The following is a 24,582-nucleotide window of genomic DNA, read 5'->3' on the forward strand; positions in this document are numbered from 1 at the left end:
CTAGGTCCCATACACTCTCTTGAAGGTCATGGTGGGATGGGTTGGTCTGACCATCTCTATGTTCTCAAGTGAAAGTTGTCAGCCCACATCTGCCATGTAGCTGGCCAAGATTAATGTCAAAGCACATGGCAATAGTTTAGGATTTTTTTTTTCTCTCAAATAGTTAACTCATTCCTGGTAGAATCAAACCTATGACATTAGCCTTATTAGTAATAAATTTTGATCCAGCAAGCTACGTGATAGAGGCAGTACAAGGATCTACAGTCAGAAAGATGTTTTAGGTGTCTGATGGGCATATAACTTAATGTGCTTGTCTGGTGGTCACTGTTGACCTTCCTGATGGTCAAGCAAAATACCAACACTTTAGCTTGAGTGGGAACAAAGTGGATTCACTTGCTCTATTTAACTTTGGCTGCCTGTGTAGACAGCGTTGAAATGGGACTGACTTGTTGGTTCTAAAGAATCTCAAGAGAAATGCTCATTCATTTACAAGAGGTGCAATTCCACATTACTTTCTTGCTTTGTATACTTGAAAACATTCCCAAAGAAACAAAGTTGGATGCAGAAAAAATAATGGGAGAAAAGAAAAATAATACTCTGAATTCTGAACAATTCTACTTTAATAGGTTGATCTGTCTGCCAGCTGGCCTCAGTGTTGACTACTTGTAATATATACTTTTGGTAGGCCGCAAGTAGTTCTTGGAACTGTTTATATTAGATTGCAGAAACTTAATTATTCTAAAATTGGCAGGACTCGCTTCGGTTACTTAATACAAAGTTGCTTAGTCATCTTTGTACATGGTGTGGACAGCATTGTTTAAGTGTGAAAAATTGGGAAATGCAAATGTGCTCCAAAGAGATTACAGGTCAGGTAGAAAAATAAGATGGTATAGTTGTTTCAAGATGCTTGGCAGGTGGTTGCCACATGTTTTAATTTGACAAGTTAGGTGACTGTTGAGTTGAAGTCCTTGATTACAAGTATTTTTCCATTTTCTTTGTGGATTTTGTCAGAAGTAAAAAGCTGCTGCTGCTGCTTGTTAGATCATATTCTAATCCTACATTTTGCAAAGTACATGTTTCCCAGCAAGAGTGTGAGGAACTCTAGAATCAACCATTGGAATAGCTTTTCTGTTTTCAGAAACAAAGATGTCATTTCAAGCCGGTCATCACAAAGATCCTTCTTTTGAATCTTTTGATTTGAACACTTTTCTTACTGTACTTTAACTACTGCCTTCCAAGTGCAATACAGATTTATAGAGCTTCAGCAAGGAAAGAGGCAGGCAAAATGAGTTTCTTCCATGTATTTTAGAGTCTGAAGTGGCGCCAGAGGTCTCCAGTTTTTCCAGGAATGCCCATGTCAACCTCACACTCTTCCTGTGACCTGGGCAGGGGCTCCTGAGGGAGATGGTGAGAAAAGATAAAGGTCCTGCAGCCAATGGGTAGTGACACCAGGCCTGGGAGGGTAGGTTCCCAAGAAAACATCCAGAACAGTGCCTTATGTTTCTAATTACTGAGCATGGTTACAGAGTAAAATCAGGCAACACTTTTTTAGACTGATGGAAGCATTTAAATCAGCTCTGAATGTCAGTGTTTTCTAATTATGATGGAGGAGTGGCAAGGCATCTCCAAAGGCCTTGGAAATTTGGGGCGTTTCAGTTCAACCCTAACTCTCTTCTTTTCTTATTCAACATATGTCTTCTTTGTCCTTCTTTTTCTTTGCAGATCCCAGAACAGACTGATTCCCTCAGTTACAAATGTCTAATACCCCTCTTTCGTGAAAACAGAATGTCTTTCTAAGACAAGTTTCTTTTCCACTAGAAGAAAACAACTACAACTACAAATCACAATATAAAATAGAGCTTCCTAGTGAACCACCATCCCCAAGGTTACTAAGAGCTCAACTGGAGGCATGGCCTTTTGATCATGTCTTAGCCAAGTTCATCTGTTTACCAGTGAAATCCAAAAATAAGCAATGCCCCGGAATCCATTTTAATTCAGGTGTGAACTTAGTGCTGACTGTAAGAAAAAATAGTTAAGAACTTTGAGGGATCACAAAAATGAGTAATAACCTCAAGGAGATTATAATCTTCTAGGGAAGACAGATATATACTTAGTAATTAAAATACCAGCTCTAATAATATAGGTATCAGTACAAACTCTTACCAGTGAGTACAGGGTTCAGAGATCCTGTAGTCTCATGCTAGTCTTAAGCAGGCCTGCACTATGAGCCATTTCTTACTTGAAGGAAAGTCCAGAAATTCCCAAACTAACAAATGGGTGAAACTACCATGTAAATGATTCATGTGAAAGGAAGGAGGAAGCAGTCTAGGCACTTTTCAATTTATTATTTAACTTCTTTGCAGATTTACATGTTTAAATTGTGTATCTATTATGTCCAAAGACATAATGGATAATGTCCCTTGGTTTGGTTTCAAAGCTTTTCATCTTAGATTATAAACTCCCAGAAGATAGTCTCTAACTCGCTTCCTAATTCCAGAACACAATAAATGCATTTGATGATCATGATGAATAGATGTTTCATAACTTACTAGGGAATAAATAGTCCCTGATCGTAATAGCATGTCCTCCATGTGCAAAAATGTTGCCAGTAACAAAGTACCTCTAAGACATACCTTTGAATTGTTCCGAGCAGTGTAAATGGATTTGCGTCCTGCCATCTAAACTCTGTCACCTTGCTAATGTCTTATATTAGCAGGATATCTGGCTAAGGCTCTGGATCTTCTTGTTGATCACTAAATTGGAAATATTAGATGAAAAACCAATCACAAAGAGAAGACTCATGGGTTGCTGATATTTTTATAGCCGAGTAGACCAGAAAGGCCAGAGAGTCATGCACAAGTAAAACTACTGTTATGTAAAATATAATGACCTCTGTACCATGTCTATAACTGGTAAAGACCTCTGATCTTTTGTTCCAAATAAGCCACTCTTAGGCCTTGTTATGCAATTCGAAGTGGGATCTCTCTTCAGACAGTATCTCAGCTTCTTTTGCATTCACTGAGCATTCATTTCACTTTCTCAGTTGCAAGTGTGCTCAGAACAGCAAGATTGCAGACCCAAAAGACCCTCCATAGGAGAACAAAGAAGTTACTAATGAGAGGATTAAAAGAGCACATCCATGCTTTGAAAGGCTGACCCGTACCATACCCCTCATTGTATTCCATCTTCTCTAGGAGATTGTAAGGTCTTTGAAGACAGACACCATGTCTTACACATCTTCATGTCTCTGAACTGCATAACATTACTTTCCGTGGTAAAGTCATTTTGTATTAGGAGTTGGAAGGCTTCACAGGGGGGCTGTCCAATAGAGCTTTCTGTGATGACAAAAATGTTCTCTGCATGGTCTTACATGGAAGCCACTAGACACATGTGGCCACAGAGCACTTGCAATGGGGCTGGTGGAGCGGAGGCACTGAATTTCTAATTTAATTTTAATTAATTTAAATTTAAACTGCCTCATGTGACAACTGACAACCATATTGGGCAGCACAGCCTGAGACTCTCAAAAAATATCTTTTCACTACAGCCCTAAACAGATGGCTATTTCACCTCTACCTGACTATTTCCAGTAATAGGGGTTCACATTTTCTCAGCAGCCCTACCTATTGTCGAATAGTTCCATTGGGGTCAGGATCCCACCCTGATGTGACATCAGAATTAACCTCTGTTATCAGGCATGCATTTAGAAAGCACATTTATGCATTCTTTAAGCATAACTATGCATTTATTTTCTTACCTGGGTGTAAGAAATTTCTTACAGATTGGTGTAGAATTTCTGTCTGTGGTAGGATTCGCTCCCACGCCTTTTGATCCTTTTTCTCTTCCTTAGGAACCAAGAGAGCAGCAGTGACCACATGCCTTTTCTGATTTGATATGTTCTGTTCTGTGTCTTTCGGCCTAATTCTCCTGGAATTTGCCAAGGAAAAGAATTTCAAACTCTCGAAAAGGGTGCCAAAGGAATTGTGTTCCAAATTTTCACTTCTCTTGCTCTTCTAAGAAAACTTTTCAGGTTGGCTTAGAGATTGGCCTAAATATCAGTCCTGGTTTTCCACTGATTGGTCATGGTTAAGGAACTGATACCAAAGTCCTATTTGTCTCAGTCTCCTTTCTTTAAATAGAGGTGAATCTACTTTTCTTACTTGGGAGGGTCAGTGATAGCCATGGGGTTTTGAACAACTTAAAGTGTTCCAAATGGGTGGCAACACTTGGAGATGACACATAAAATCCCTAAGTGCATGGTCTTCCCCAGTGTGGAAACCAGTGTAGACAAACACCATTCCTTCACAAATCTAACATGCCCAGTACCTGCTCCTCCTAAGGTGGAAGAGAGGCCACAGAGACATTGACTTTTGTAACATTAAGTCTTTCCGTTCTCCTGTTTGGCAAATGGAGAAATACAAATAGAGAAAAAGTAATGATAAAAGACTGAGCAGGGGAGGAAAGAAAAAACAAGCCATAACCTGTTAACCTGCTCTTAGTAGGGCATTGAGTTCTAGATTCCAATGATGAGAGAAAAGAAACAGCTTGAGAAGGCAGAGCTCCTCAGGTTGATCCCATTCTTTCTTATTTCTGTGTTGCTGGTCTTGACACATGTGTCTCAGTGATTGCATTTTTTTTAAGTAGCACAGATTTTTGGAACAAAGTGGTGAAGGTTGAGCTAAAGTTAAGTCCAAATGGTACGTTAGAATCCATGTGTTTGTTTGGTTTTTGATTCCCAAATGAACAGTTTAGCTGAGAAAAGAGCAAAGCAGGTTGATAAATTGATTTTTTTTTTGAAAAAGACAAAAGTTCATTTTCTATAGTCAGAAAGAAAACACTGCCAGATTTACTGCCACTACTGCAAATGTGGGTTTATATAATTTTTGAGATTCATATATAGTCTATTACCAAGGTCTTTAATTAACTTTGTAAACACTGATCAGTCAGTAAAGTACAGAGATGAATCAGCTTGAGTTACATTTTCCACTCTCAGAATGGTAAAATCGAGAATAAAAATCCAACGGTTCAAATCAGCTGCAATTCCTGAGTGTCTGCTATGTCCCAAGAGTGAAAAGATTTTTTAAAAGACTGTACCTATTCATAAGATACAGAATCTTAAGAATGAAAGCATGTGGAAAGTAAAATATAGGTAACATATTTAAGTAGTAGTTAGAACAACTAATAAGCAGTGGCAAGGCAGTAGATTATTAATTACCAAAATGAATGATGGATATTCAAGTAGTGAGATATCACTACCAAACTAGAGTCCTCAGGAAAGACATGCAGGCAGTGAAATCTGAGCCAGAAATGCACAACTGAATAGAATATGGACGATGAAGAGGATAGGGGTTCTCACTCCAGATGGATGGAATGGTATGAATAAAGGAGCAGAGGTAGAAAATTATGACACATTTGAGAGGTAATAAAATATTTTTATCTAGGGTGCCATGGGATGATCAGCTTGAAAGGAAGGTTAATGCTTTCTAAATCAGAAAATTAGAAGAGAATGCACAGAGGTATCCAAACATTCAAATGTGGAAAGAAGGAAGCATGTACATGCCATGTGTGATGCATCCATCTTTGCTGGATTGGAGAGCAGATACAGAACCGTAGTATTACATGGAGTAGGATGAAACCTTGGACGTTACCCGTCCAACCATTTCATTTTACAGAGAAGAAGGACTCAGAGAGGGTCATCCCATGTCTCCTAAGTCTGAGTCCAGGTCACTGTTTGTGGAGTGGGCAATTTAAGGATTGAGGTGAGGGAAGATAATTTGAAGAGCAGAGGTGGAGAATCTGCTGGCGTGTGTTATACCCAGAAATCACCCGGTACATACAGGATGAAGAGAGGCATCACTGAGTTGCAGTGATGGCCCAACTGAAGTTAACATAAACCTTTAGGATAGACAAAACATGATCCCTGACTTTCTCCCACAAAGCCTTGAATCTCAAGAACAAAAACCAGAAAGCAAATGATGGGTGTGATCCAAGGTCGAAGATGGCTATGATCAGCCTGGTAGAAGTTTCAAAGAGCAAGAAAGTCTGAAATAAAAGTTCCTGGAAGGCAGGAACCTTTTCAGTCTTCTTCACCATTATATCTCCATTGCCTAGAAGAGAACCTGGCACATAGTAAATGCTCAGTAAATGCTCATCGAAAATTGATGGTATAAATGTTTTTGTGGGGCTTCATGGAAGTAGTTGGTCCATGTAATTTTACAGTGGGTATACAATGATAACTAGTCAAACAGGGATCTAATAACAGTTATCAGTGTTGAAAGACTAGGGTTCCTTGCAATAACAGAGAAATTCTTATGCTGGAGATGAGGGCACAGTGGATAAGAGGAGGAAAGTATAAAATGAAGAAGCACTAAAATTTCAAAGAAAAGTATGCAGTGAAGCGGTCCAGATATGATCATCCTAGTTTAAGAGTCTTACAAAGAAGTAACAATAAAATAACAGAAGTTTAATAAACATTTGCACGGTTTAATTTAATTATCTCCCAGACATGATAATTCTCTGAACTAAACCAAATAGGTTTGAAATTGAAGAGGATTGAATAATTTTTTGTTTTTTTTTTTTTTGTTTTTTTAAAGAATCATAGGTCTGAGGGCTTTTTTTTTTTTTTTATGACTATATTTTTCTTCCCTCTCTTTGTTTGCCAAGTGCTATTTAAATTTATTTATTTATTTTTATTTATGGCTGTGCTGGGTCTTCGTTTCTGTGCGAGGGCTTTCTCTAGTTGCGGCGAGCGGGGGCCACTCTTCATCGCAGTGCGCGGGCCTCTCACTATCACAGCCTCTCTTGCTGCGGAGCACAGGCTCCAGACGCGCAGGCTCAGTAATTGTGGCTCACGGGCCCAGTTGCTCCGCGGCATGTGGGATCTTCCCAGACCAGGGCTCGAACCCGTGTCCCCCGCATTGGCAGGCAGATTCTCAACCACTGCGCCACCAGGGAAGCCCCCTGAATAATTTTTAAGATCACTTCTTACCTGAGTTTAAATGATCCAATGAATTAAGCTGGAGATCACTGACAGTAGTCTTAGAATTTCTCAGTAGGAGGTGGGGGAGGGAGGCACCCTTACCTACTTCCTGAAAGGGAAAACAATTCCTAGAGGGAAATAGGGGGTTAGTTCAAGAATATTATTGTGGTTAAGAGCACACACTTTGAAATTCTTTAAAATGGGGATTATAATAGCTACCTCACAGGTTTATTATGTAGATAAAATAAGAACACGTATTTTTAAATGGCCCAGCAGAGCTACCAAGCCACAAAATGACATGGAGGAAACGTAAATGCATATTGCTAAGTGAAAGAAACCAGTCTGAAAAGACTACATGCTCTATGATTCCAACTACACAACATTCTGGAAAAAGCAGAGCTATAGAAACAGTTTTAAAAAAGGCAATGGTTGCCAAGGGCTGGAGTGGGGGAGGGAGGGAAGGATGCCTAGAAGGAGAACAGGGACTGTTCAGGGCAGTGAAACTATTCTGTCTGATACTGTAATGGTGGATACATGACATTTTGCATTTAGCAAAACCCATAGAATGTACAATACAAAGTGTGAAACTTAATGTGATCCATGGACTTTAATTAATAATAATGTATTGATATTGGTTCATTAATTGTAACAAATGTACCACTGCAAGATTTTAATAATAGGCTGTATTAGTTTGCCAGGGCTGCTGTAACAAAGTACCACAAACTGGGTGGCTTAGAACAGAAACTTATTAACTCACAGTTCCAGAGGCTAGAAATCAAAGTGTCAGCAGGGTCCCTCTGAAGACCCCAGGGAAGGGTCTGTTCAACAACTCTCCCCCAGCTTCTGGTAGCCTCAGGTGTTCCTGGCTCTCCATATTCTCATGGCATTCTCCCTGTATTTCCACATTATCTTCCCTTTGTGTATATCTGTTTCTATGTCCAAATTTCCCCTTTTTTATAAGGGCACCAGTCACACAGGATTAGGGCTATCCTAATAACCTCATCTTAACTTGACCACATTGCAAAGACCCTATTTCTAAATAAGGTAACATTCTGAGGTGCTGGGGGTTAGGACTTCAACATATCTTTTGGTGGGGAATACACAGTTCAATGCAAACACAGAAAAAACTGGGCGAGGGTAAAGGAGAGGGAATATATGGGTACTCTGTACTTTCTGTTCAATATTTCCTTAAACTTAAAACTAAGAAATAAACCCCATTATTTTTTTAAATGGTTTAAAAAAAATGCCTCAGCACATAGCACATATTCAGTTAATGTTGGTTACTTTTGGAAGTTGCATTAACTTATTCAGGGTCCCTGACAGAATAGATTTTATTCTTGATGCATTCCAAGACCAATATTGGCACTGCCCTGAAATCCCAAGGACTTTCTCCAACCCATTCACCATTCAGTTTATGATGATTTGAAGATGGCTAGAGCTTAGCTTTCTCTACAAATTTCTCCCCCCAATAACAGAGTACTGGCCTGCATGCCACCACTTCCTGCCTCGACTGTATTTACACCTGTGTGCATGTGCATGCCCACATATACATGCACAGACACACATGCACACACATACACAGACACCCACCCACACATGCACACACATACACAGACACACACCCACACATGCACACACATACACAGACACACACCCACCCACACATGCACACACATACACAGACACACACCCACCCACACATGCACACACATACACAGACACCCACACACACATGCACACACATACACAGACACACACCCACCCACACATGCACACACATACACAGACACACACCCACCCACACATGCACACACATACACAGACACACACACACCCACACATGCACACACATACACAGACACACACCCACGCACACATGCACACACATACACAGACACACACACATGCACACACACACACAGACACACACACACACATGCACACACATACACAGACACACACACACATGCACACACATACACAGACACACACCCACCCACACATGCACACACATACACAGACACACACCCACCCACACATGCACACACATACACAGACACACACCCACCCACACATGCACACACATACACAGACACACACCCACCCACACATGCACACCCCCATACACATCTAAGAGGGCTTCTTACCTGCCACCAACCCTGTCCCAAACAAAAGCAGAAACAGTAGGTCTCCTTATAAAGTTGTCACAGAAAATAACTCTAGTGAGGGCCACATGCCCATAAAGGAAAAAGAAAAAAGCTTTGCGAATGTAAAACATAGTAATAGTTAGAATTCTTGATCGAAAGATGCACATCAGAAATTAAACTCAATTTTTTTTAAGAATCCTAGATTGGATTTAATAAATAGACTTTAATTCCCGATAGAGGGAGGGAAATGGAGAAGGAAAAAAAAAAGTATCAGAGAATGAGACAAATAAAAAGGGAAATGACAGAAGAAATATTGATAAATATCTCCCCCTCCCCCCAAAAGAAGTTGAGAGGGAAAAGTAGCAAGAAGGATAGGGAAGGGAGGAAGCTTCAGGGTGTCCTGGCGTGGAGGTGAGACCCAGGAGGCCCACTCACAGCGCCATTCAGCTGGGCCACGGGCTTGGTGGTGTCATTACCGAAAGGAAGAGCAGTGTATTAAGTGATTTGAAATCTCTAACATCGACTTACTACTTAATTGCAGTAGCATAGGCATGCCCTGTTTCAAGAAAATCTGGTATTTGAGAACCCATATTGAAAAGACAGGTATATCAGAAGGTAATTGTTCAACTGCCTTTGTAAAGCGCCTCTCTTCCTTTGACAAAAGGAGTCACATCAGGATTCTTTCAATAGCGTGACTACAATCACCCCAGCACAAAAATTTAGATTTTCATACAACTTTTCAAGAACCCATCTGTCACATTCATTGATACATACATCCCTTTGCCTGCGTTTCTCTTTCAGGCTACTCTGCCCACTTGTGACACTCATGAGCTTTACTGTTTACAGAAGCTCTCTGCCTTGACATTTCATCACTTGGTTGATGGAGAGTTTGTTTCCTATCCAATGTTACTGGAAGGAATTCAGCATTGACTGGGGGTCGGGGAGGAAATGAGAGATTACTAGCTGAGGCCATGGAAGACGCCTCTCCCGAAAGAGGGGGGAAATCACTTACAATTCTCCCCAGACGTGGCTCGCCTTACTTAGGAACAGTGCCAGGGAGGTGCAGAGAAGCTCTGTGATAGAAGGGTGTGAGGATTAAGGAAGACCTCTGCTGCATCCTAGTGTGAGACCAACAGAGAGCCATTTTCACAAGCACACACATCTTCCCACTCACAGACACAACACACACCCCCAACAGAGAGTCATCCCGCACCACACGGCACACAGATGTGCTTTCTCTTCTCCCTCAGGTGCGCCCGCCACATGTCCACCAAGCAGAACCCAGAAAGGCATCGTCTGTGTAGATGCTTCATACAGCGCTCACTCCCTCTCTCTCCCCCTCAGTGCCTCACATACACACTCAGCAGCATTCCATGAGTAAATAACTGGTTAGGTAGAGTTTCTTTATGGTTGAGGAAAAAAACACCCGAGTAAGTAATAAAAGGTGAGGAGCAGGAGGAGGGAACGGGTAGGGGGAAAGAATTTGCGTGGGTAGAGAGCCAGTGAGGATGGCCGGCCAGAGTGACCACACGATGTTACTCAGCTTCACTTCCCCTGAGTGCTCCAAGATGCTGCTGGGCTCTGCCAGCCGTGTGCATCTTCGGCCTGCTTGGGGATATTTGTTTCACTGCTCATTGGCACCTGCACCAGAGGTATAGGCTGAGAAACTCAGCTGCCACTGCTACCAAGCAGCCAGCATGACTCCTCGGCTTAATGAGGTTGGAGCGAGACCCAGAGGCTTAGAGGCTACTCTTCAGGCTACTTGGATAAATTAAGAAAAGTGAAATTGTTTGCTTATAGACAGACCTCTTTCTCCTATTTCTGTTTGCTGTTGCTATAGTTATTCCAGAAGTGGTTTATATACAACAAAAGACTTTACTGAAGAAAGGAACGAGAAGCCTTTGCTCTCACTGCACCCAGCATTCAAGTCAGCGAGGTTTGGTCCCACTGCCCCCAGGGCTGTCCTCATGCACCCTGCACTGCGCCCAGAACAGGAACCCACCCCAGGGAGACAAACAGCCTCTCAGGAGACCCTCAAATCACTTTTTTTTTTTCATTCTGATAGCTATGGAGAGATCAGACTGGAAAATAGAAAGAAATTTTTTCATGGTTGATGGAATAATTTTTAAAAAAGGAAAACTGATTCTTTCCTTCATAACTAACAAAGTACTTGGAAAGTACTCTTTCTAAGAGTAAGATAGAAAAACACTGTAAAATAAAAAAACCCCAAATAAACACCCAAATTTGAATTTGTAAAGGATTTATAAGCAGTATAAATAATACCGTAGGGAATAAGAAGTTGTGGGGGGGGAACATTCAAACGTTGTATAATTCTGTTTTGGTTGGCTGAGATTTTATTTTTGTTTTTGTGGGTTTTTCAAGGGGAAAAATGCTTGAAAAATAAAAGAATCTGACAATTTAAGAAGGTTTCTTAACTAGGCTTCAGAGTCTTAAGTTTTGCTTTTCACTCCCTCACACAAAGATGCCATTAGGGGATGGCTTCAGGTTTTGCACGTCTCCCTATTTTCTTACGCAGGGCAAATGGCTCGTCTCATGTGCACAGAAAGGGCTGGAAAATATTTTTTGTGATCTGAGTGCAGCAGAGAGTCTAGGATTCCAGAGGAAGTGGAGGCCTCCCGCTCCACACAGGAAACAATCTTCAAGCAGGCCTTAAATGCCAGATTCCAGGCCGAGTTTAACTAACCACTGACAGCTCTGTAAACAAAGCAAGGACAAAAAGAGCCCGCTTCCCCTTTTCTGGTAGTCATTTTGGGTTTGGGGGCTTCAGGGGAATTCTGGAATACTTGACTCCATGGCACAGAAACGCAGGAAAAGCGGAATCCTCAGTTGAAGAGCTGGAAAGGGAAGATCTTTCTGGGATTAAAACTATCACGGAGGAGGTAGGAAAGGATAAAATGGTTGGGTTACAAAGAGCTGCTACTTTTGAGCTCTGAAAACAGTTTGATCATATGTAACTGCTTTTAAAAATGCTGCTGCATTATGTTTATTCGTGGTATTATTGCTGTGGTATTTATTATCATTCTGATATTAATATTCTTTTAGGATATGCAGATTATGCCTGGATACTTATATTATTTCTTTCTTTTACTTTTACTTTTCTCTTAGTTCCTACAAATTCCTTTTCTTGCCACTTTTCTTTTTTTTTTTTTCACTTTTTCTCCTTTCCTCTTTCTTTGTTCACTTTTTTATAACTTTTGTCTGTAGTTCAGCAGGTTACAAGGAACAAAACCATTCAGTAGCTCTCAAGTGATCCCAGCAATATTTCAAGTCTTCAAACCTCTCTGTCTCCCCCTTTTTTTTTTTAAACTGTGATCCTGGAATTTTACTTATTTGTCGCTAATAGTTACATGAATGAGACTGAATTTAACACATAAAGGACAAGGCTTGGCTTGGGAGGCAGAAATTGATCCCTGGCTACCTCACTCATCTTCTAAGGTGTTTTTCTTAAGAGTAAAGAAAAAGGGGATGAAAAAATGGTGAGGGAACGACTATGGGAAATAATCCTCCAACTCATCTATGATCTTGATTCTGCTTCTTCCCCTTTAGATCCAGACATTATCTGGTCTCCCTAAATCTGAACCCATACCATGGATGATTTTGAACGTCGCAGAGAACTTAGGAGGCAAAAACGGGAAGAGATGCGTCTGGAAGCAGAAAGGTAAGGATCTGGGTTCAAAGGTATCTCTATTCTGTTATCCACAATATTGGTTTCAGGCCTCAAAGATCATCAGCCTCAAGGGCCAAATGTATTGCACACTGAACTGTTTGCAAAAGCAGTTATAGAAAATGTTCCTAACTGTTAAGACTCTAAATTCTGCACAAACAAACATCAAGAAAAAGAGAGATTGGCGAAGAATCAAATAGTTGCACTGAATCATTGTCTTTCATATTAGAATTTTTAAATGACAAAAGCAATGTATGGATAAAAGTTTTAAAAGCACTTGCAATATTGAAATGACAGAAAAATGACAAATATTGGATGTTGAAACCATTCTGGAAATGGAAGTCTTCACTCTAAAAGAATAAAGGCAATAAGACCCAGATGGATCTTATGACAAATTTCTATTCTTGTTAGAAAAGCCGCCAAATCCAGTAACTCACATACTATGGGTTAATAGCCGGTAGAGTGTGGTGCTGTGGAGATGCTGAGTCTAGTTGGAAGCTGCTATACTGCGTGGGGCCTCTGCTGTGGTGGCTTACAAGGGCAGGTTGGGGAAATAAAGCAGTAACGTGTGGGGCAAGGGGTATAAATGCATATTTTAAAACTTTAGGCCTCAGAGCAAAAGACAGTGGCATTTAATGTGACTTAACTCAGATGTTCTTTTGAGAAAGCAGAGTAGGCATTCACAGGAAGAAAAATGTTAAACAATGATCTTAAAAGCAAATCAATTTTGCCTCAGTAATTCCAGTGCACAAGTGAAAAGGTAGTAGTAAGATGACCCCTTAGTGATCCTGTAGCAGAAAACTAGAAACTTACACTTACAACAAAAAAGTATTTTTTTTTTAATTTTTAAAAAAATTTATTTATTTTATTTATCTATTTTTGGCTGCGTTGGGTCTTCGTTGCTGCGCGTGGGCTTTCTCTAGTTGCGGCGAGCGGGGGCTACTCTTCGTTGCGGTGTGCGGGCTTCTCATTGCAGTGGCTTCTCTTGTGGTGGAGCATGGGCTCTAGGCACGGGCTTCAGTAGTTGCGGCACACGGGCTCAGTCGTTGTGGCGCATGGGCTTAGCTGCTCCGCGGCATGTGGGATCTTCCCGGTCGAGGGCTCGAAGCCATATCCCCTGCGTTGGCAGGCGGATTCTTAACCACTAAGCCACCAGGGAAACCCAACAAAAAGTATTTGACGCATAGGATCTACCTATTTGTATGGAGAATTCAAAAGAAGAAGGTAAAATTACTGCCTTTGATTAACTTGGTCAGAGTAGGCTGCTATATGGCACATGGTACCATGAACGGTACCTGGGCTCTGTAGTTTCAAATCCCAACTGTCACTTATGAGCTGTGTGGCCATGCACAAGTGACTTCTCACTACGCCACAGCTGCCTTATTTGTAAAATAGGCATAATATCTATGTAGCTTCTGTGGTTGTTGTGAAGATTATTGAACTACATAAATGGCCTAGCCTAGTACCTGACACATAAATGGTACGCTACTATTTTTTTAACCATTATCATTAGCTAAAGAAGTAAGAAACAACAGAGCAATATAGTCAGAACTAAAAATTAATACCAAGAAAAGAAAAGGCAGTTATCATCCTGTGATGAAACCAGTCAGGAAAAGCTCCCTGGAAGTGGAGGGCCATGGAGGGAGTAACAATGGTGATGACAAAGAGTAAAAGGGGAGCCATGTAGAGGAGGGAGTAACATCTGCAAAACTCAGAGGTGGAAATAAGAATCCCGGTGCAAGAAACTGTTAAGTGCTTAAGGAAGAATGAGTTGGACTCGTACATCTTGGGTGTTTCTATTTCATATAAAAGGCGACAGACAGAGACTTAGTGGGGGACCTATGCGTACTGGGGAACGTTATCTACAGTGGGCTAGAGTGTGGGCGTACTGGAAGAGTTAGTATTGAACACACGGTGATGAGGACTGAATCAGGGCAGCAAATATGGAAATGAAGATCAAATATGAGCGTCTTTAGAGGGAGAATTAGCAAATCTTTCAGGAGATGGAGAAACTCAGACTCTCCCACAGAATGTAAGTCTGAGGAGCTGGAAAGGGAAACTGTGAAGTATTCCATTCTTGGGTGGGCATGGGGAGAGTGTTCAATTTCAGGTAGAAACCACATCCAATTGGAGATTTCCTCCAGGCATTGGGAGATAGAAATTGTCAATCTTTGTTCAAAAGGGGAGAAAAATTATTATTAGAGAAGTCAGTTTGGGCACACTCAGTGTGGCAGTGGTAGCACAAAAGCAGAAAATGGATGGTAGTGATAGTGACATGAAAGCAAGTGGAGAGAGAGAGAGTGAGAGGTCATAAAGACATAATGGAAACCATCAAAGGAGACAAAAGCTCAGGGAGTCGGGAGAACCCGGGAGAGTATGGGGCACCCATTGCTGAGCGTACATTGAAGCCTTGTAGGTGGTGTCCAGGCCCACTGGAGCATACCTCTTTATCCTTTCCAATGATGTGTTATGTGACTTCAGTTTCTCCTGAAAGTCTATAAAATACTGTTCCCAGCAAATGTTTATTCAGCATCAGCGCTGTGCTAGGAACAGTGGCAAAAAATGGGGAAATATAAATCGACATAGTTTCTGTCTTTATGTCCCTCATGGTGTGCTAGAAAACCAAAGTATAGCAGGATCAGAAAACAGACCAGGCCAGAGTGTAGGGGCAGGCCTAACAGAATTGGGGCTTGGGGGACTCAGGAATAGGGACAGGAAATTGGGCATCAGGCTAGATCAGTATCTTCAGCTTCTTTGTTTGCTGTGTGAATTGGGAAACAGGGACTCAACGTGAGAGGAATAATAGAACTAACTTACTGTGGTTATACCCATACTGTAATTACAGAGAATAAACTAGGTTCTTTTAGAACCAGGATTTTGCCTAAGAATTTTCCACACATCTACATGGTTCATTCCTTCCAGTTTTTTGTTTTGTGTGGAAGGATATGTCTCTCTTTAAAGTCAATCTTAAAAAAAAATGTACCCAGTGAAGCTTAGTTAGGTACCCTTAATAACCTAAAATAAATTCACACAAATTTATAATACACTTGTTTAAATTACATTTCTGTCTGTATTAATTCTTTGGGGATATTGTATTTCATTTGATTCCTTTTCTTTCTTCTCTTTTTTTTTAAGAGAAATACTTAAGTACTTCCTTATATTTTGTACTAAGTTTACCTTTTCATGTTTCAAGGTGAACACTTTAGTTCTGTTATTCTGGAATTTGTTAAGCAAGTCCATGTTCACCCTTTAGGATTTTGTAAAATCTGATCATTTATGGGAATAGTGAAGGTCAGGCTTTATGGTCCAGCCAACTTTGTTGGGAAATTTCAGGGTGTGTACAGGAAGCAGATATCCAGAACTGGAAATTAAGCACCATCTAAAATCGTGGCTTTGATCTGAAGATAAAGGGCATATAAGACCCTGGGCAAGTCCCTCTTCCTTTAGCTTTAGAACTTGGCTTCTTCATCTGTGACAGGGGTGGGGAATTGGTGATAATTTTTATTTTCCTTTTGCTTTTAGTATTGTCTAATTTTTTATAATGATCATGTATTACTTTATTTAAAAACAAATAAAACAATAAGGCAGATTTCCATTTTGAAAAATGAGATTCTATGGCTTTATGCATAATACCTGGGGCAAAAACAGACTCTCCTTTGGATTTATGCAACTAAAAGAAAAAACTCAGCCTTGATCTGGAGTGGCCCCAAAGCTCAGAGCTGCAGGCTCATTCATTCAGTCATTCATTCAACAAAATTTTATTGGGCTTCTACTCTGCTTCAAACTTTATTTTGGGGCACCAAGGACAGAGAAGCAGAATGACAGAATTGGGAAAAGTGTGCTTCATGGTTTTCAACCTGTATAAAAGCAACTACACTGTATCAAGCAACTACACTTTTACATCCTTAAATGTAATATGTACTCTGATATTCACTGATAATTTTTAAAGATGGCTTATGCCCTTTGTATGTTGTACCCCTGCAGAGAGCATGGGGGAAATGGTAACACAGAGAAGAGGCTGTTGACTTGTCCACTTCTTACCCACAAAGCCTTTCCAAATAAAAATACCCTGTTATTTTAATTAGCTGTTACTGAGTTTGACGAGCAGGTGCTGTTCTACTTTGCAATGATAAATAATTTAAAACCTGTACTCTCACCAGATGTTATGACCACAAATTAAAGTAAACCAGATTCTTACGCATTTTATTCCTCAGAAATAGAGCTTTTAAAAAGATATTGAAAAAGCTAACTGTACATTTTGGGCCATGCTGGCTTTCCTGGGTTTGGGACTGGCAATCATTCACTGCATCACAGCTGCCTTGAGACTCTTGTGCACACACCTCATTCTAAGGGTTTGCAGTCCAGTCCATTTCAAATCATCTAGCCTGCCGTAACCTAGACTGGGAACCTAGTTAAATCAAAAATATACTTCCCTTCTTTGTCCTGCTCCTTATCCTATGCATCTTTTATTCCGTCATCCAAAAAATGTATTGAATAGGTACAAGATAGTAAACTGAACCATAGGGATGAGTTCTCACCAGTCCAGGCAGTGTCCCAATAGTCACGAAGCTTATATCATAGATGAATTAGTAACTTTAGAGCCAACTTGACAAAAAGGGGAAGAAAAAAATTTCAGCAGGCAGAATGGATGGAGCAGGTAATCAGTGAAAATCCTAAATGCTTTGTTTCTAGGCAAAAGATACTATTTGTACACATCTCAAATTAAACCGTATTTCTGAATCAATTACTTATTTGAACAAACAAATAATTTGTTTTGCTGTCTATTATTCTTCACCTATCTCATGGGAATACAAAATGAATGGGTATATTCAGCTTCCCTTTCTGTTTCTTTTATTTCAATCCCTTTCTACCTTTGTATTTCTTAGTGCATCTTAATGTGTTTTCCCCTGGTCCATGTGCATCTTCATCAACACTTGATCCACTTGTTTCCATTCCAATCTCCTCCTAATCATCTACCCTGGATTATGCATGCATGTCCTTTTATATCATCGGGGAATACAGCATTTTCAAAGGGGGAAATGTAGTGGAAAGGGATGCATTTTCAAAGAGGTCAAATTCAGCTCTCTTCCTTTTCAACAAGTACCCCAAAAATGCTTTCTTTCTACACTTCTCAGAGGATACAGGAACCTTAGGAAGGTGACCTTAGGAAGGTGAGAAGCAGGAATTTGCTGTTGAGTGAAGAGTTTTGAGGACGTGATTGGTAACAAGGTCTGAGGGAGGATCACACTGTCTCAGCAAGAAGAATTCACACCAATTCAAATTGAGCTCTTCTATTATATTTGGCCCAAAGGATTTTGAGCTTTGGTGTATCTGCTGAGAAACCTGCAGTGATGGTTTATCCATGAAGAGATCTTCAGTGAGACATACTTTTCCCCACGTTGGGCTTGTTTTCACGAGCAGCTCTCTCACTTTTCAAGATGTGAGCTCATTGCATTCCCAGCTCCTGCTTTCCACACCCAAATGTAAGTTCCTCTTTCTGATCAGAAGAAAGGACCCCATTGTGCAGTTGTTATCAGATTCGGAGGCTCATAGACATAAATAAAGGGAATGAAAGCACTCTTGCTGTTGTCATCGTTCATACATTTTTATGGGCCTCTGAAATATACTGATGATTAGACATTTGAAAGTAAATATTTTTACTTCACTAAAAAAGCAAACAATTTTTTAAAGTCCTCTGAGTCTAAGTAGTTGCCTCCCAGGAGTCTATCACTGAAACTTTTTACATGATTTAACAGCATGGCCAATCAACGATTACACAAAAACACTTTTGTTTAAAATGCTTAGCATTGTGACCTTGAAATTTCAAATCAAAATCTTTTCAAATGCAGTTTTTTGTTACTCTGTAATCAGAAAATTATTTTCCATTCGGAAGTTAAATAAAATACTCCTTGGAAACAGTCTAAGTTATTAGAGGAGCTAAATTTGCTCAAAACTTCCCTTTAGGTCTCTCAGAAAATTCGTCACTCCAGGGGGCAAAAAAAAATGTTAGGATTTGTATCTACATTTCTACTTTTAAGTTAAAAGATTTTTTTCAAGTAATTCATTTGAAAGAGACTTAAAAATATTGCTGTAAGGGTTTTATGTTTATTTGATATTGTTTAGGGTCAGCCTAACTTGAACGGAGGGGCACTGAGAAAATGAGTTAGATAATTTCCACCTAAGGGATTTTTAATTATTTATTTGTGTCCAGCCACATGAAGAATCAATATATATATACATATTCATATGCTCCCTCTCTTGTTCTCTCTCTCACTCACTCTAAATAGACATTATTTATTACCTCTGTCAATTTATAAACGGTCAAATTATAAACAGTGAAAATGGCATATTTGGACCAATTTCCACTTACCTAACAATTCCTCTGGTCCTAAAAGTATCCCACTTTATGATGATCAGTAGAACATCAAGAGTCCAGGATCTACCCAATGTGACACTTGTTCAATAAAAATTAAAAATCTAGATTCTTAAGGACCTCACATGCTGACCCATAACTTCATTCTTAGCTGGAAAAAATGTGGCATATATATGAGTCAATACATTTATAGTTTAAAACAGTGCTGAAATTTTTTTTACAGTCTGTATATGTGACTCATAATTTACCAGTCTTCGCTCACCTGGGGAGAGGTAGGACAATGTTGTAGTTAAGTGTGTGGGTGATGAAGCGTGACAGACCTGAGTTCGAATCCTGACTTTCACAACTACCAGTTGGGTAACCTCATTACAAATTACTTAAACATCTTGTGCTTCAATTTCTTTATGTATAAAAATGGGGATAATTATTCTACCTCACAGAATCATTGTAAAAATTAAGCTAACTAACTGATGTAGGGAAATTAACACAACTACAGGCACACAGTATATACTCAGTAAATGTTAGATGTTATTATTAAAATCATATTAATGTTTCGGCAGGCGTTTGGTACAAAATAATATTTTACTGAATTTGAATTTTCATTCATCTGTCAGCTCAGTCATTACGATTTGTTGCATCCTTTCTGCAAAGCTTCTTTCCTATACTGATCTGAATACTTGCTAAGATGTTTCCATTAAAGTTGGGAAAGAAATAAAACTTGTAGTCACAAATAAGTCTACCACACAAATATAATTGCTATATGAGGATTTTAAAATCACATACTGTAGCTATGAAGTTAATTTTCTAATTCATTAATTATATGTCTTTATTTTAAATATAGCATATAAAACATAGCTTAGAATTTTACCTGAAAAGTTCAATTCAGCAAAAATAGTTCTCAAGTAGAAAAAAGTTTCAGCCAAATTTTTCATCCAGTGTTAGACAGGAAAAAGAACCATCATTTGTTTAGCATCAGCCAAGTGCCAGGCTAGGTGATGCACTTTATATACCTTATGTCATTTAATTATCAGAACAACCCTATGACCTTATCTTAGTCTGTTCATGCTGTTATAACAGAATACCATAGATTGGGTGCCTTATAAACAATAGAAATTTATTCCTCACAGTTCTGGAGGCTGAAAAGTCCAAGATCAAGGCACCAGCAGATTCAGTATCTGGTGAGGGTCCACTTCTTGGTTCATAGACAGCTGTCTTCTTGCAGTGCCCTCATATGGCGGAAACGGTGAGGGAGCTCTCTGGATCTGTTTTAAAAAGGGCACTTATCCCATTCATGAGGGTTCCACCTTCATGACCTAATTACCTCCCAGTGTCGTCAACTCTAAATACCATGACATTGGGGATTAGGTTTCAACATACGAATTTAATGGGGGGAGGACCCGTTCAGTCTATAGCAGACCTGGATATTATCATCCCTATTTTGTAGTTGAGGAAACTGTAGGTCTGAAAGGTTAAGTTACATGTCCAACTTCATACAGCTGTGGAGTACAGTCTGGTTCTGCCTGCCCCGAATCTCAAAACCTTTTCACTGTAACAAATTGATCAATATAATTTTTTTTTTTTAACTTTTGCAGGGCACTTTTTTTTTTTTTTTAAATAAATTTTTAAAATTTTATTTATTTATTTATTTATGGCTGTGTTGGGTCTTCGTTTCTGTGCGAGGGCTTTCTCTAGTTGTGGCAAGCGGGGGCCACTCTTCATCGCGGTGCACGGGCCTCTCACTATCGCGGCCTCTCTTTTTGCGGAGCACAGGCTCCAGACGCGCAGGCTCAGTAGTTGTGGCTCACGGGCCTAGTTGCTCCACGGCATGTGGGATCTTCCCAGACCAGGGCTCGAACCCATGTCCCCTGCATTGGCAGGCAGATTCTCAACCACTGCGCCACCAGGGAAGCCCCGATCAATATAATTTTTCATGTTTCAACTGGTTGTCTTGGCTGAAGGTCCATTGTCTCTACAATGCCAAAATAACTCCCTAAGATGGGGAGAAATCATTCAAAGCAGTTATGTGGCAACAGACAAAATGAGGCTATTGGGCTTAATTGAACTGTTCTTTATGCTTATTCAGGTAAATTGCTTACATATGTAGACAAAGTCATTGCTTTGTTTGCCTTCAAAAAATTTCCCATGTTATTCCCATTTCACAGGAAAATAGAAACAGAGAAGATCAAGTTTTCTCCCTCAAGCCAAAGGAGGCTGTTGGCATAACTCTTCTTGACTTTTCTCTGGATTTTTTTCAATAAGATTGTATTCACCATTAGAACAGGGACTTAGTCACATCATCACTCATGAAATCATAAGGCTGTCACTAACCTTATAGATACTCTGCTGTAGTGGAATGTTACTTTTCCATTTTTGGACCACACACTACTTTGAGCCTCTGATGAAAGCTATAGATGCTCCTCCAAGAAAAATGTACATGTGCACCCACAAAACTTGTCACTTCCTTTCAGTGGCGTCATGGACCTCCATCCACAGACCTCCACAGGGCCCATGAACACTGGGCCAAGAATCCCTGATCTACTGAATTTTAAAAGTTCATTTTACATATGAAGAGACTTAAGTCTAGGGATGCCGACCTCCTCAAGATCACCCTGCTAAGCTGAGGCAGAGCCTGCTGGCACAGTGTAGACCCCTGAATAAATGGAGTTGTCTATAGAAAATGCCATGGCTATTGATTAGGAAAGTAGAGCATGTTTTTGGGAAAATAGTGTATACTGCACTGTATTGCATGCAGGGTGTTTTTTGTTTAAAAAACATTTTATGGATAATATTACGAAATAAAAGGAGACTTGGTCAGATTACTTCATGGTGAGTAAGATGAAAAACAAAAAAAGATAAGTAGATATACAGAATGAAAACCGTTAATTGTTAGGAACTAGGAATCGAACTTTGCCGTCTTAGTCAAGAAGGAAAAGAAAACTGTGGTGATTTTCCAAAGAGAACCCCATTTGCCATCAATTTTGGAAGTCTTTTATTTGGCATATGTTGTCTAGGCAACATTTCTTTACACCAACCTTAATTATGATACTAAGTTACTATGTAGGATTTCTCCATCCTTACCAGTTTCATTTTAGCAATTCAGACTCATCAAAGGAGTTTCTTCTCTAAATATGAGAGAGATAGGAACTGATACGATTCCTTAAAGAGGATTTCGTGTTTCATCTTTATAACTACTATCTTTTGGGAGAATGGGGAAGATTGGAGTGGGACACAGACATGATGATATCTCCCAGAAAGCAGAATCACGCAGACTTGGGTATGATTCCTGGCTGGGTTAGCAAGGATAACTCTACTTAGCCTCACTGAGCCCATTTCCTCATCAGGAAAATGGCCTCATAAGGTTCATATAGATTACAAAGCACTAGGTAGATAGATGACTGATGATAGATAGATAGATAGATAGATGGATAGATAGATAGACAGATAGATGATAGATAGAATATATATATGATATATATGGTATGTATATATGATTAGTGCACGGTGAATGTTCCCTGTCGTTGCTACTTTTCGGCTGGCTGGAGGACATGGTAAGGAAGGAGCTATCAGGAAAGCCCTCTGCAGAGTCATCTCCCAAGAAACTCGGCACCTCTCCAGCTGCCTTCTGGGGTTTCTGAATCACTGAGCATGTGCATAGTCCCCACATCTTCAGACAGTATGGTGTTCAGTCTCCACTCTGTTTCAAATCTGTTTTAGCCATCACCTTGAAAGTGATGGGAGAATTATGGATATGAAGTATCCATGCTGAAAAGAAAATCTACCTCCTTATTTTAAAGAGTCTTTTTTTTTTTTATCTTCCATACTGGTTTGAAATCAAGATAAAGATATAGGGTAGTCTGGTATCTAACATTTCAAGGTTTTGATCTCAGTAATTTATGTATCTAATATTCAATTAATCATATATTCTAAATAGGTTTTTTTTGCCTTGTGGAATTACAGGGTTTTTTTCATATTACATAATTATGGTTTCAACACAAATAAAGAAGTAACCTAAAGCCTCTCAACAGCATACATAAAGACTGTACTTATAAAGAAAGTTATATGCCTAAATTTTACAGAATAACTTCTAATCATTTTATTCTAAATTAGTGATTTTATTCATTTTAATTATGAAAAAGCTAGTACACACAAAATAATATTATATAATGTATATAGAGGTTATAAATCATTGTAATGCCTACACTATAAACTTATCACTCATCTTAAGACCTAGGACATTTCCAATATCACTGAAACTCCCGGCAGACCCCTCTCCTATCCCACCCCCTTGCCTCCCCATCCTCAGAGGTAACCAGAACTCTGAAAAATTCATTTATTTTTTTAAAAAAATTCTAAATAAGATAATATGAGTTTAGGTGAGAGTTTTTCCAGGATCCTGTGATCCAGAGCTTTCCAAAGATTCTCTCCAGACTCAGGTGAAAGTGTTAATGAGAGCCCACTGTTCTCTGAGAGCGCAACAGATTTGCCTTTCTAAACATACGGGACCAAAGGAGTCCTTCTGTGTCCACAGCTGGGAACCCTGGAGAAGTATTACAAACAAAGAATTCCCTACAAGCAACGAATGCTCATCAAAATCAAATAAAGTGTAATGAAGGCTATCAAATATGTATGTTGAGTGTATCTATTCTGCCCGTTGGTTTTCTCACTGACCAGCCAAGTATAAGAGATCTGCATTTGTAGCTATCATTTGGCCAGGTGGGAATGCAGACAGGATTGATTACAGACTATTCCAAATTCTTATTCAAGGGAAATCTATCTCAATTGCTTTGAAGTCTTCTAGGGAAATAGATGACCTTTATTATCCCAAAGGTTCTTAACATTATTATGAGAAAGTACCACTGGACATGAAACATGAGCATGTTGGAACGATACAGTGGCTGTATAAATGGATTCTCTTTCATCCGTGAATGAGGTTAAAGAGGAATAATGTGCATACCTTGTGAATAAAATCAGTTCTTTTCACTAGTTTGCCACATAATAAGTAATGTTCATCAGGAGCTGGAAAATCAGTTTTTAGTCTATCATAAATCTTCATTAATTCAGATTCTTCCATTTTAAAATCTTTATGAAACTATAGAAGAGTATAAATTTGAACTATTTATAAGTAAAGGATTTGATTAATACGTTAAATATGCAAGCTTACATTCCATGGCTTAGTTATTAAAAACACTTGAGAGCACAACTTTTTAAAACTTTTTAAAAAACTGAAAACATTCACCTGCATTTAAAAGCTTAATTTGCTAATTATAAATCATTTTTATTCACGCAATTTTTAAACAAGTTTCTAATTTTTTTTAGTTTGATTGAAGTCACCAGATATACTTGAACATATTTTCAAAACTGAATTTCTTTAAAAATATTGCATAATTTGTAAAGACCT

At 39.4% G+C, this 24,582-nt stretch overlaps 1 protein-coding gene across 8 annotated transcripts in view; it reads left to right on the forward strand.

The window, feature by feature from the left end:
• CALD1 (caldesmon 1) overlaps nt 1-24,582 on the forward strand; it is a 178,623-nt gene that overhangs the window by 73,105 nt on the left and 80,936 nt on the right. For all 8 annotated transcript variants that reach the window (XM_068549489.1, XM_068549484.1, XM_068549482.1 and 5 more), the window contains one exon: nt 12,694-12,805. In XM_068549489.1, coding sequence (XP_068405590.1) covers nt 12,735-12,805 — 71 coding nt within the window. In that variant the 5' untranslated portion in view covers nt 12,694-12,734. The remainder of the gene's footprint in view (nt 1-12,693; nt 12,806-24,582) is intronic.

This window comes from Eschrichtius robustus, chromosome 8 (assembly GCF_028021215.1).
Source record: "Eschrichtius robustus isolate mEscRob2 chromosome 8, mEscRob2.pri, whole genome shotgun sequence".
Lineage (NCBI taxonomy): Eukaryota > Metazoa > Chordata > Mammalia > Artiodactyla > Eschrichtiidae > Eschrichtius > Eschrichtius robustus.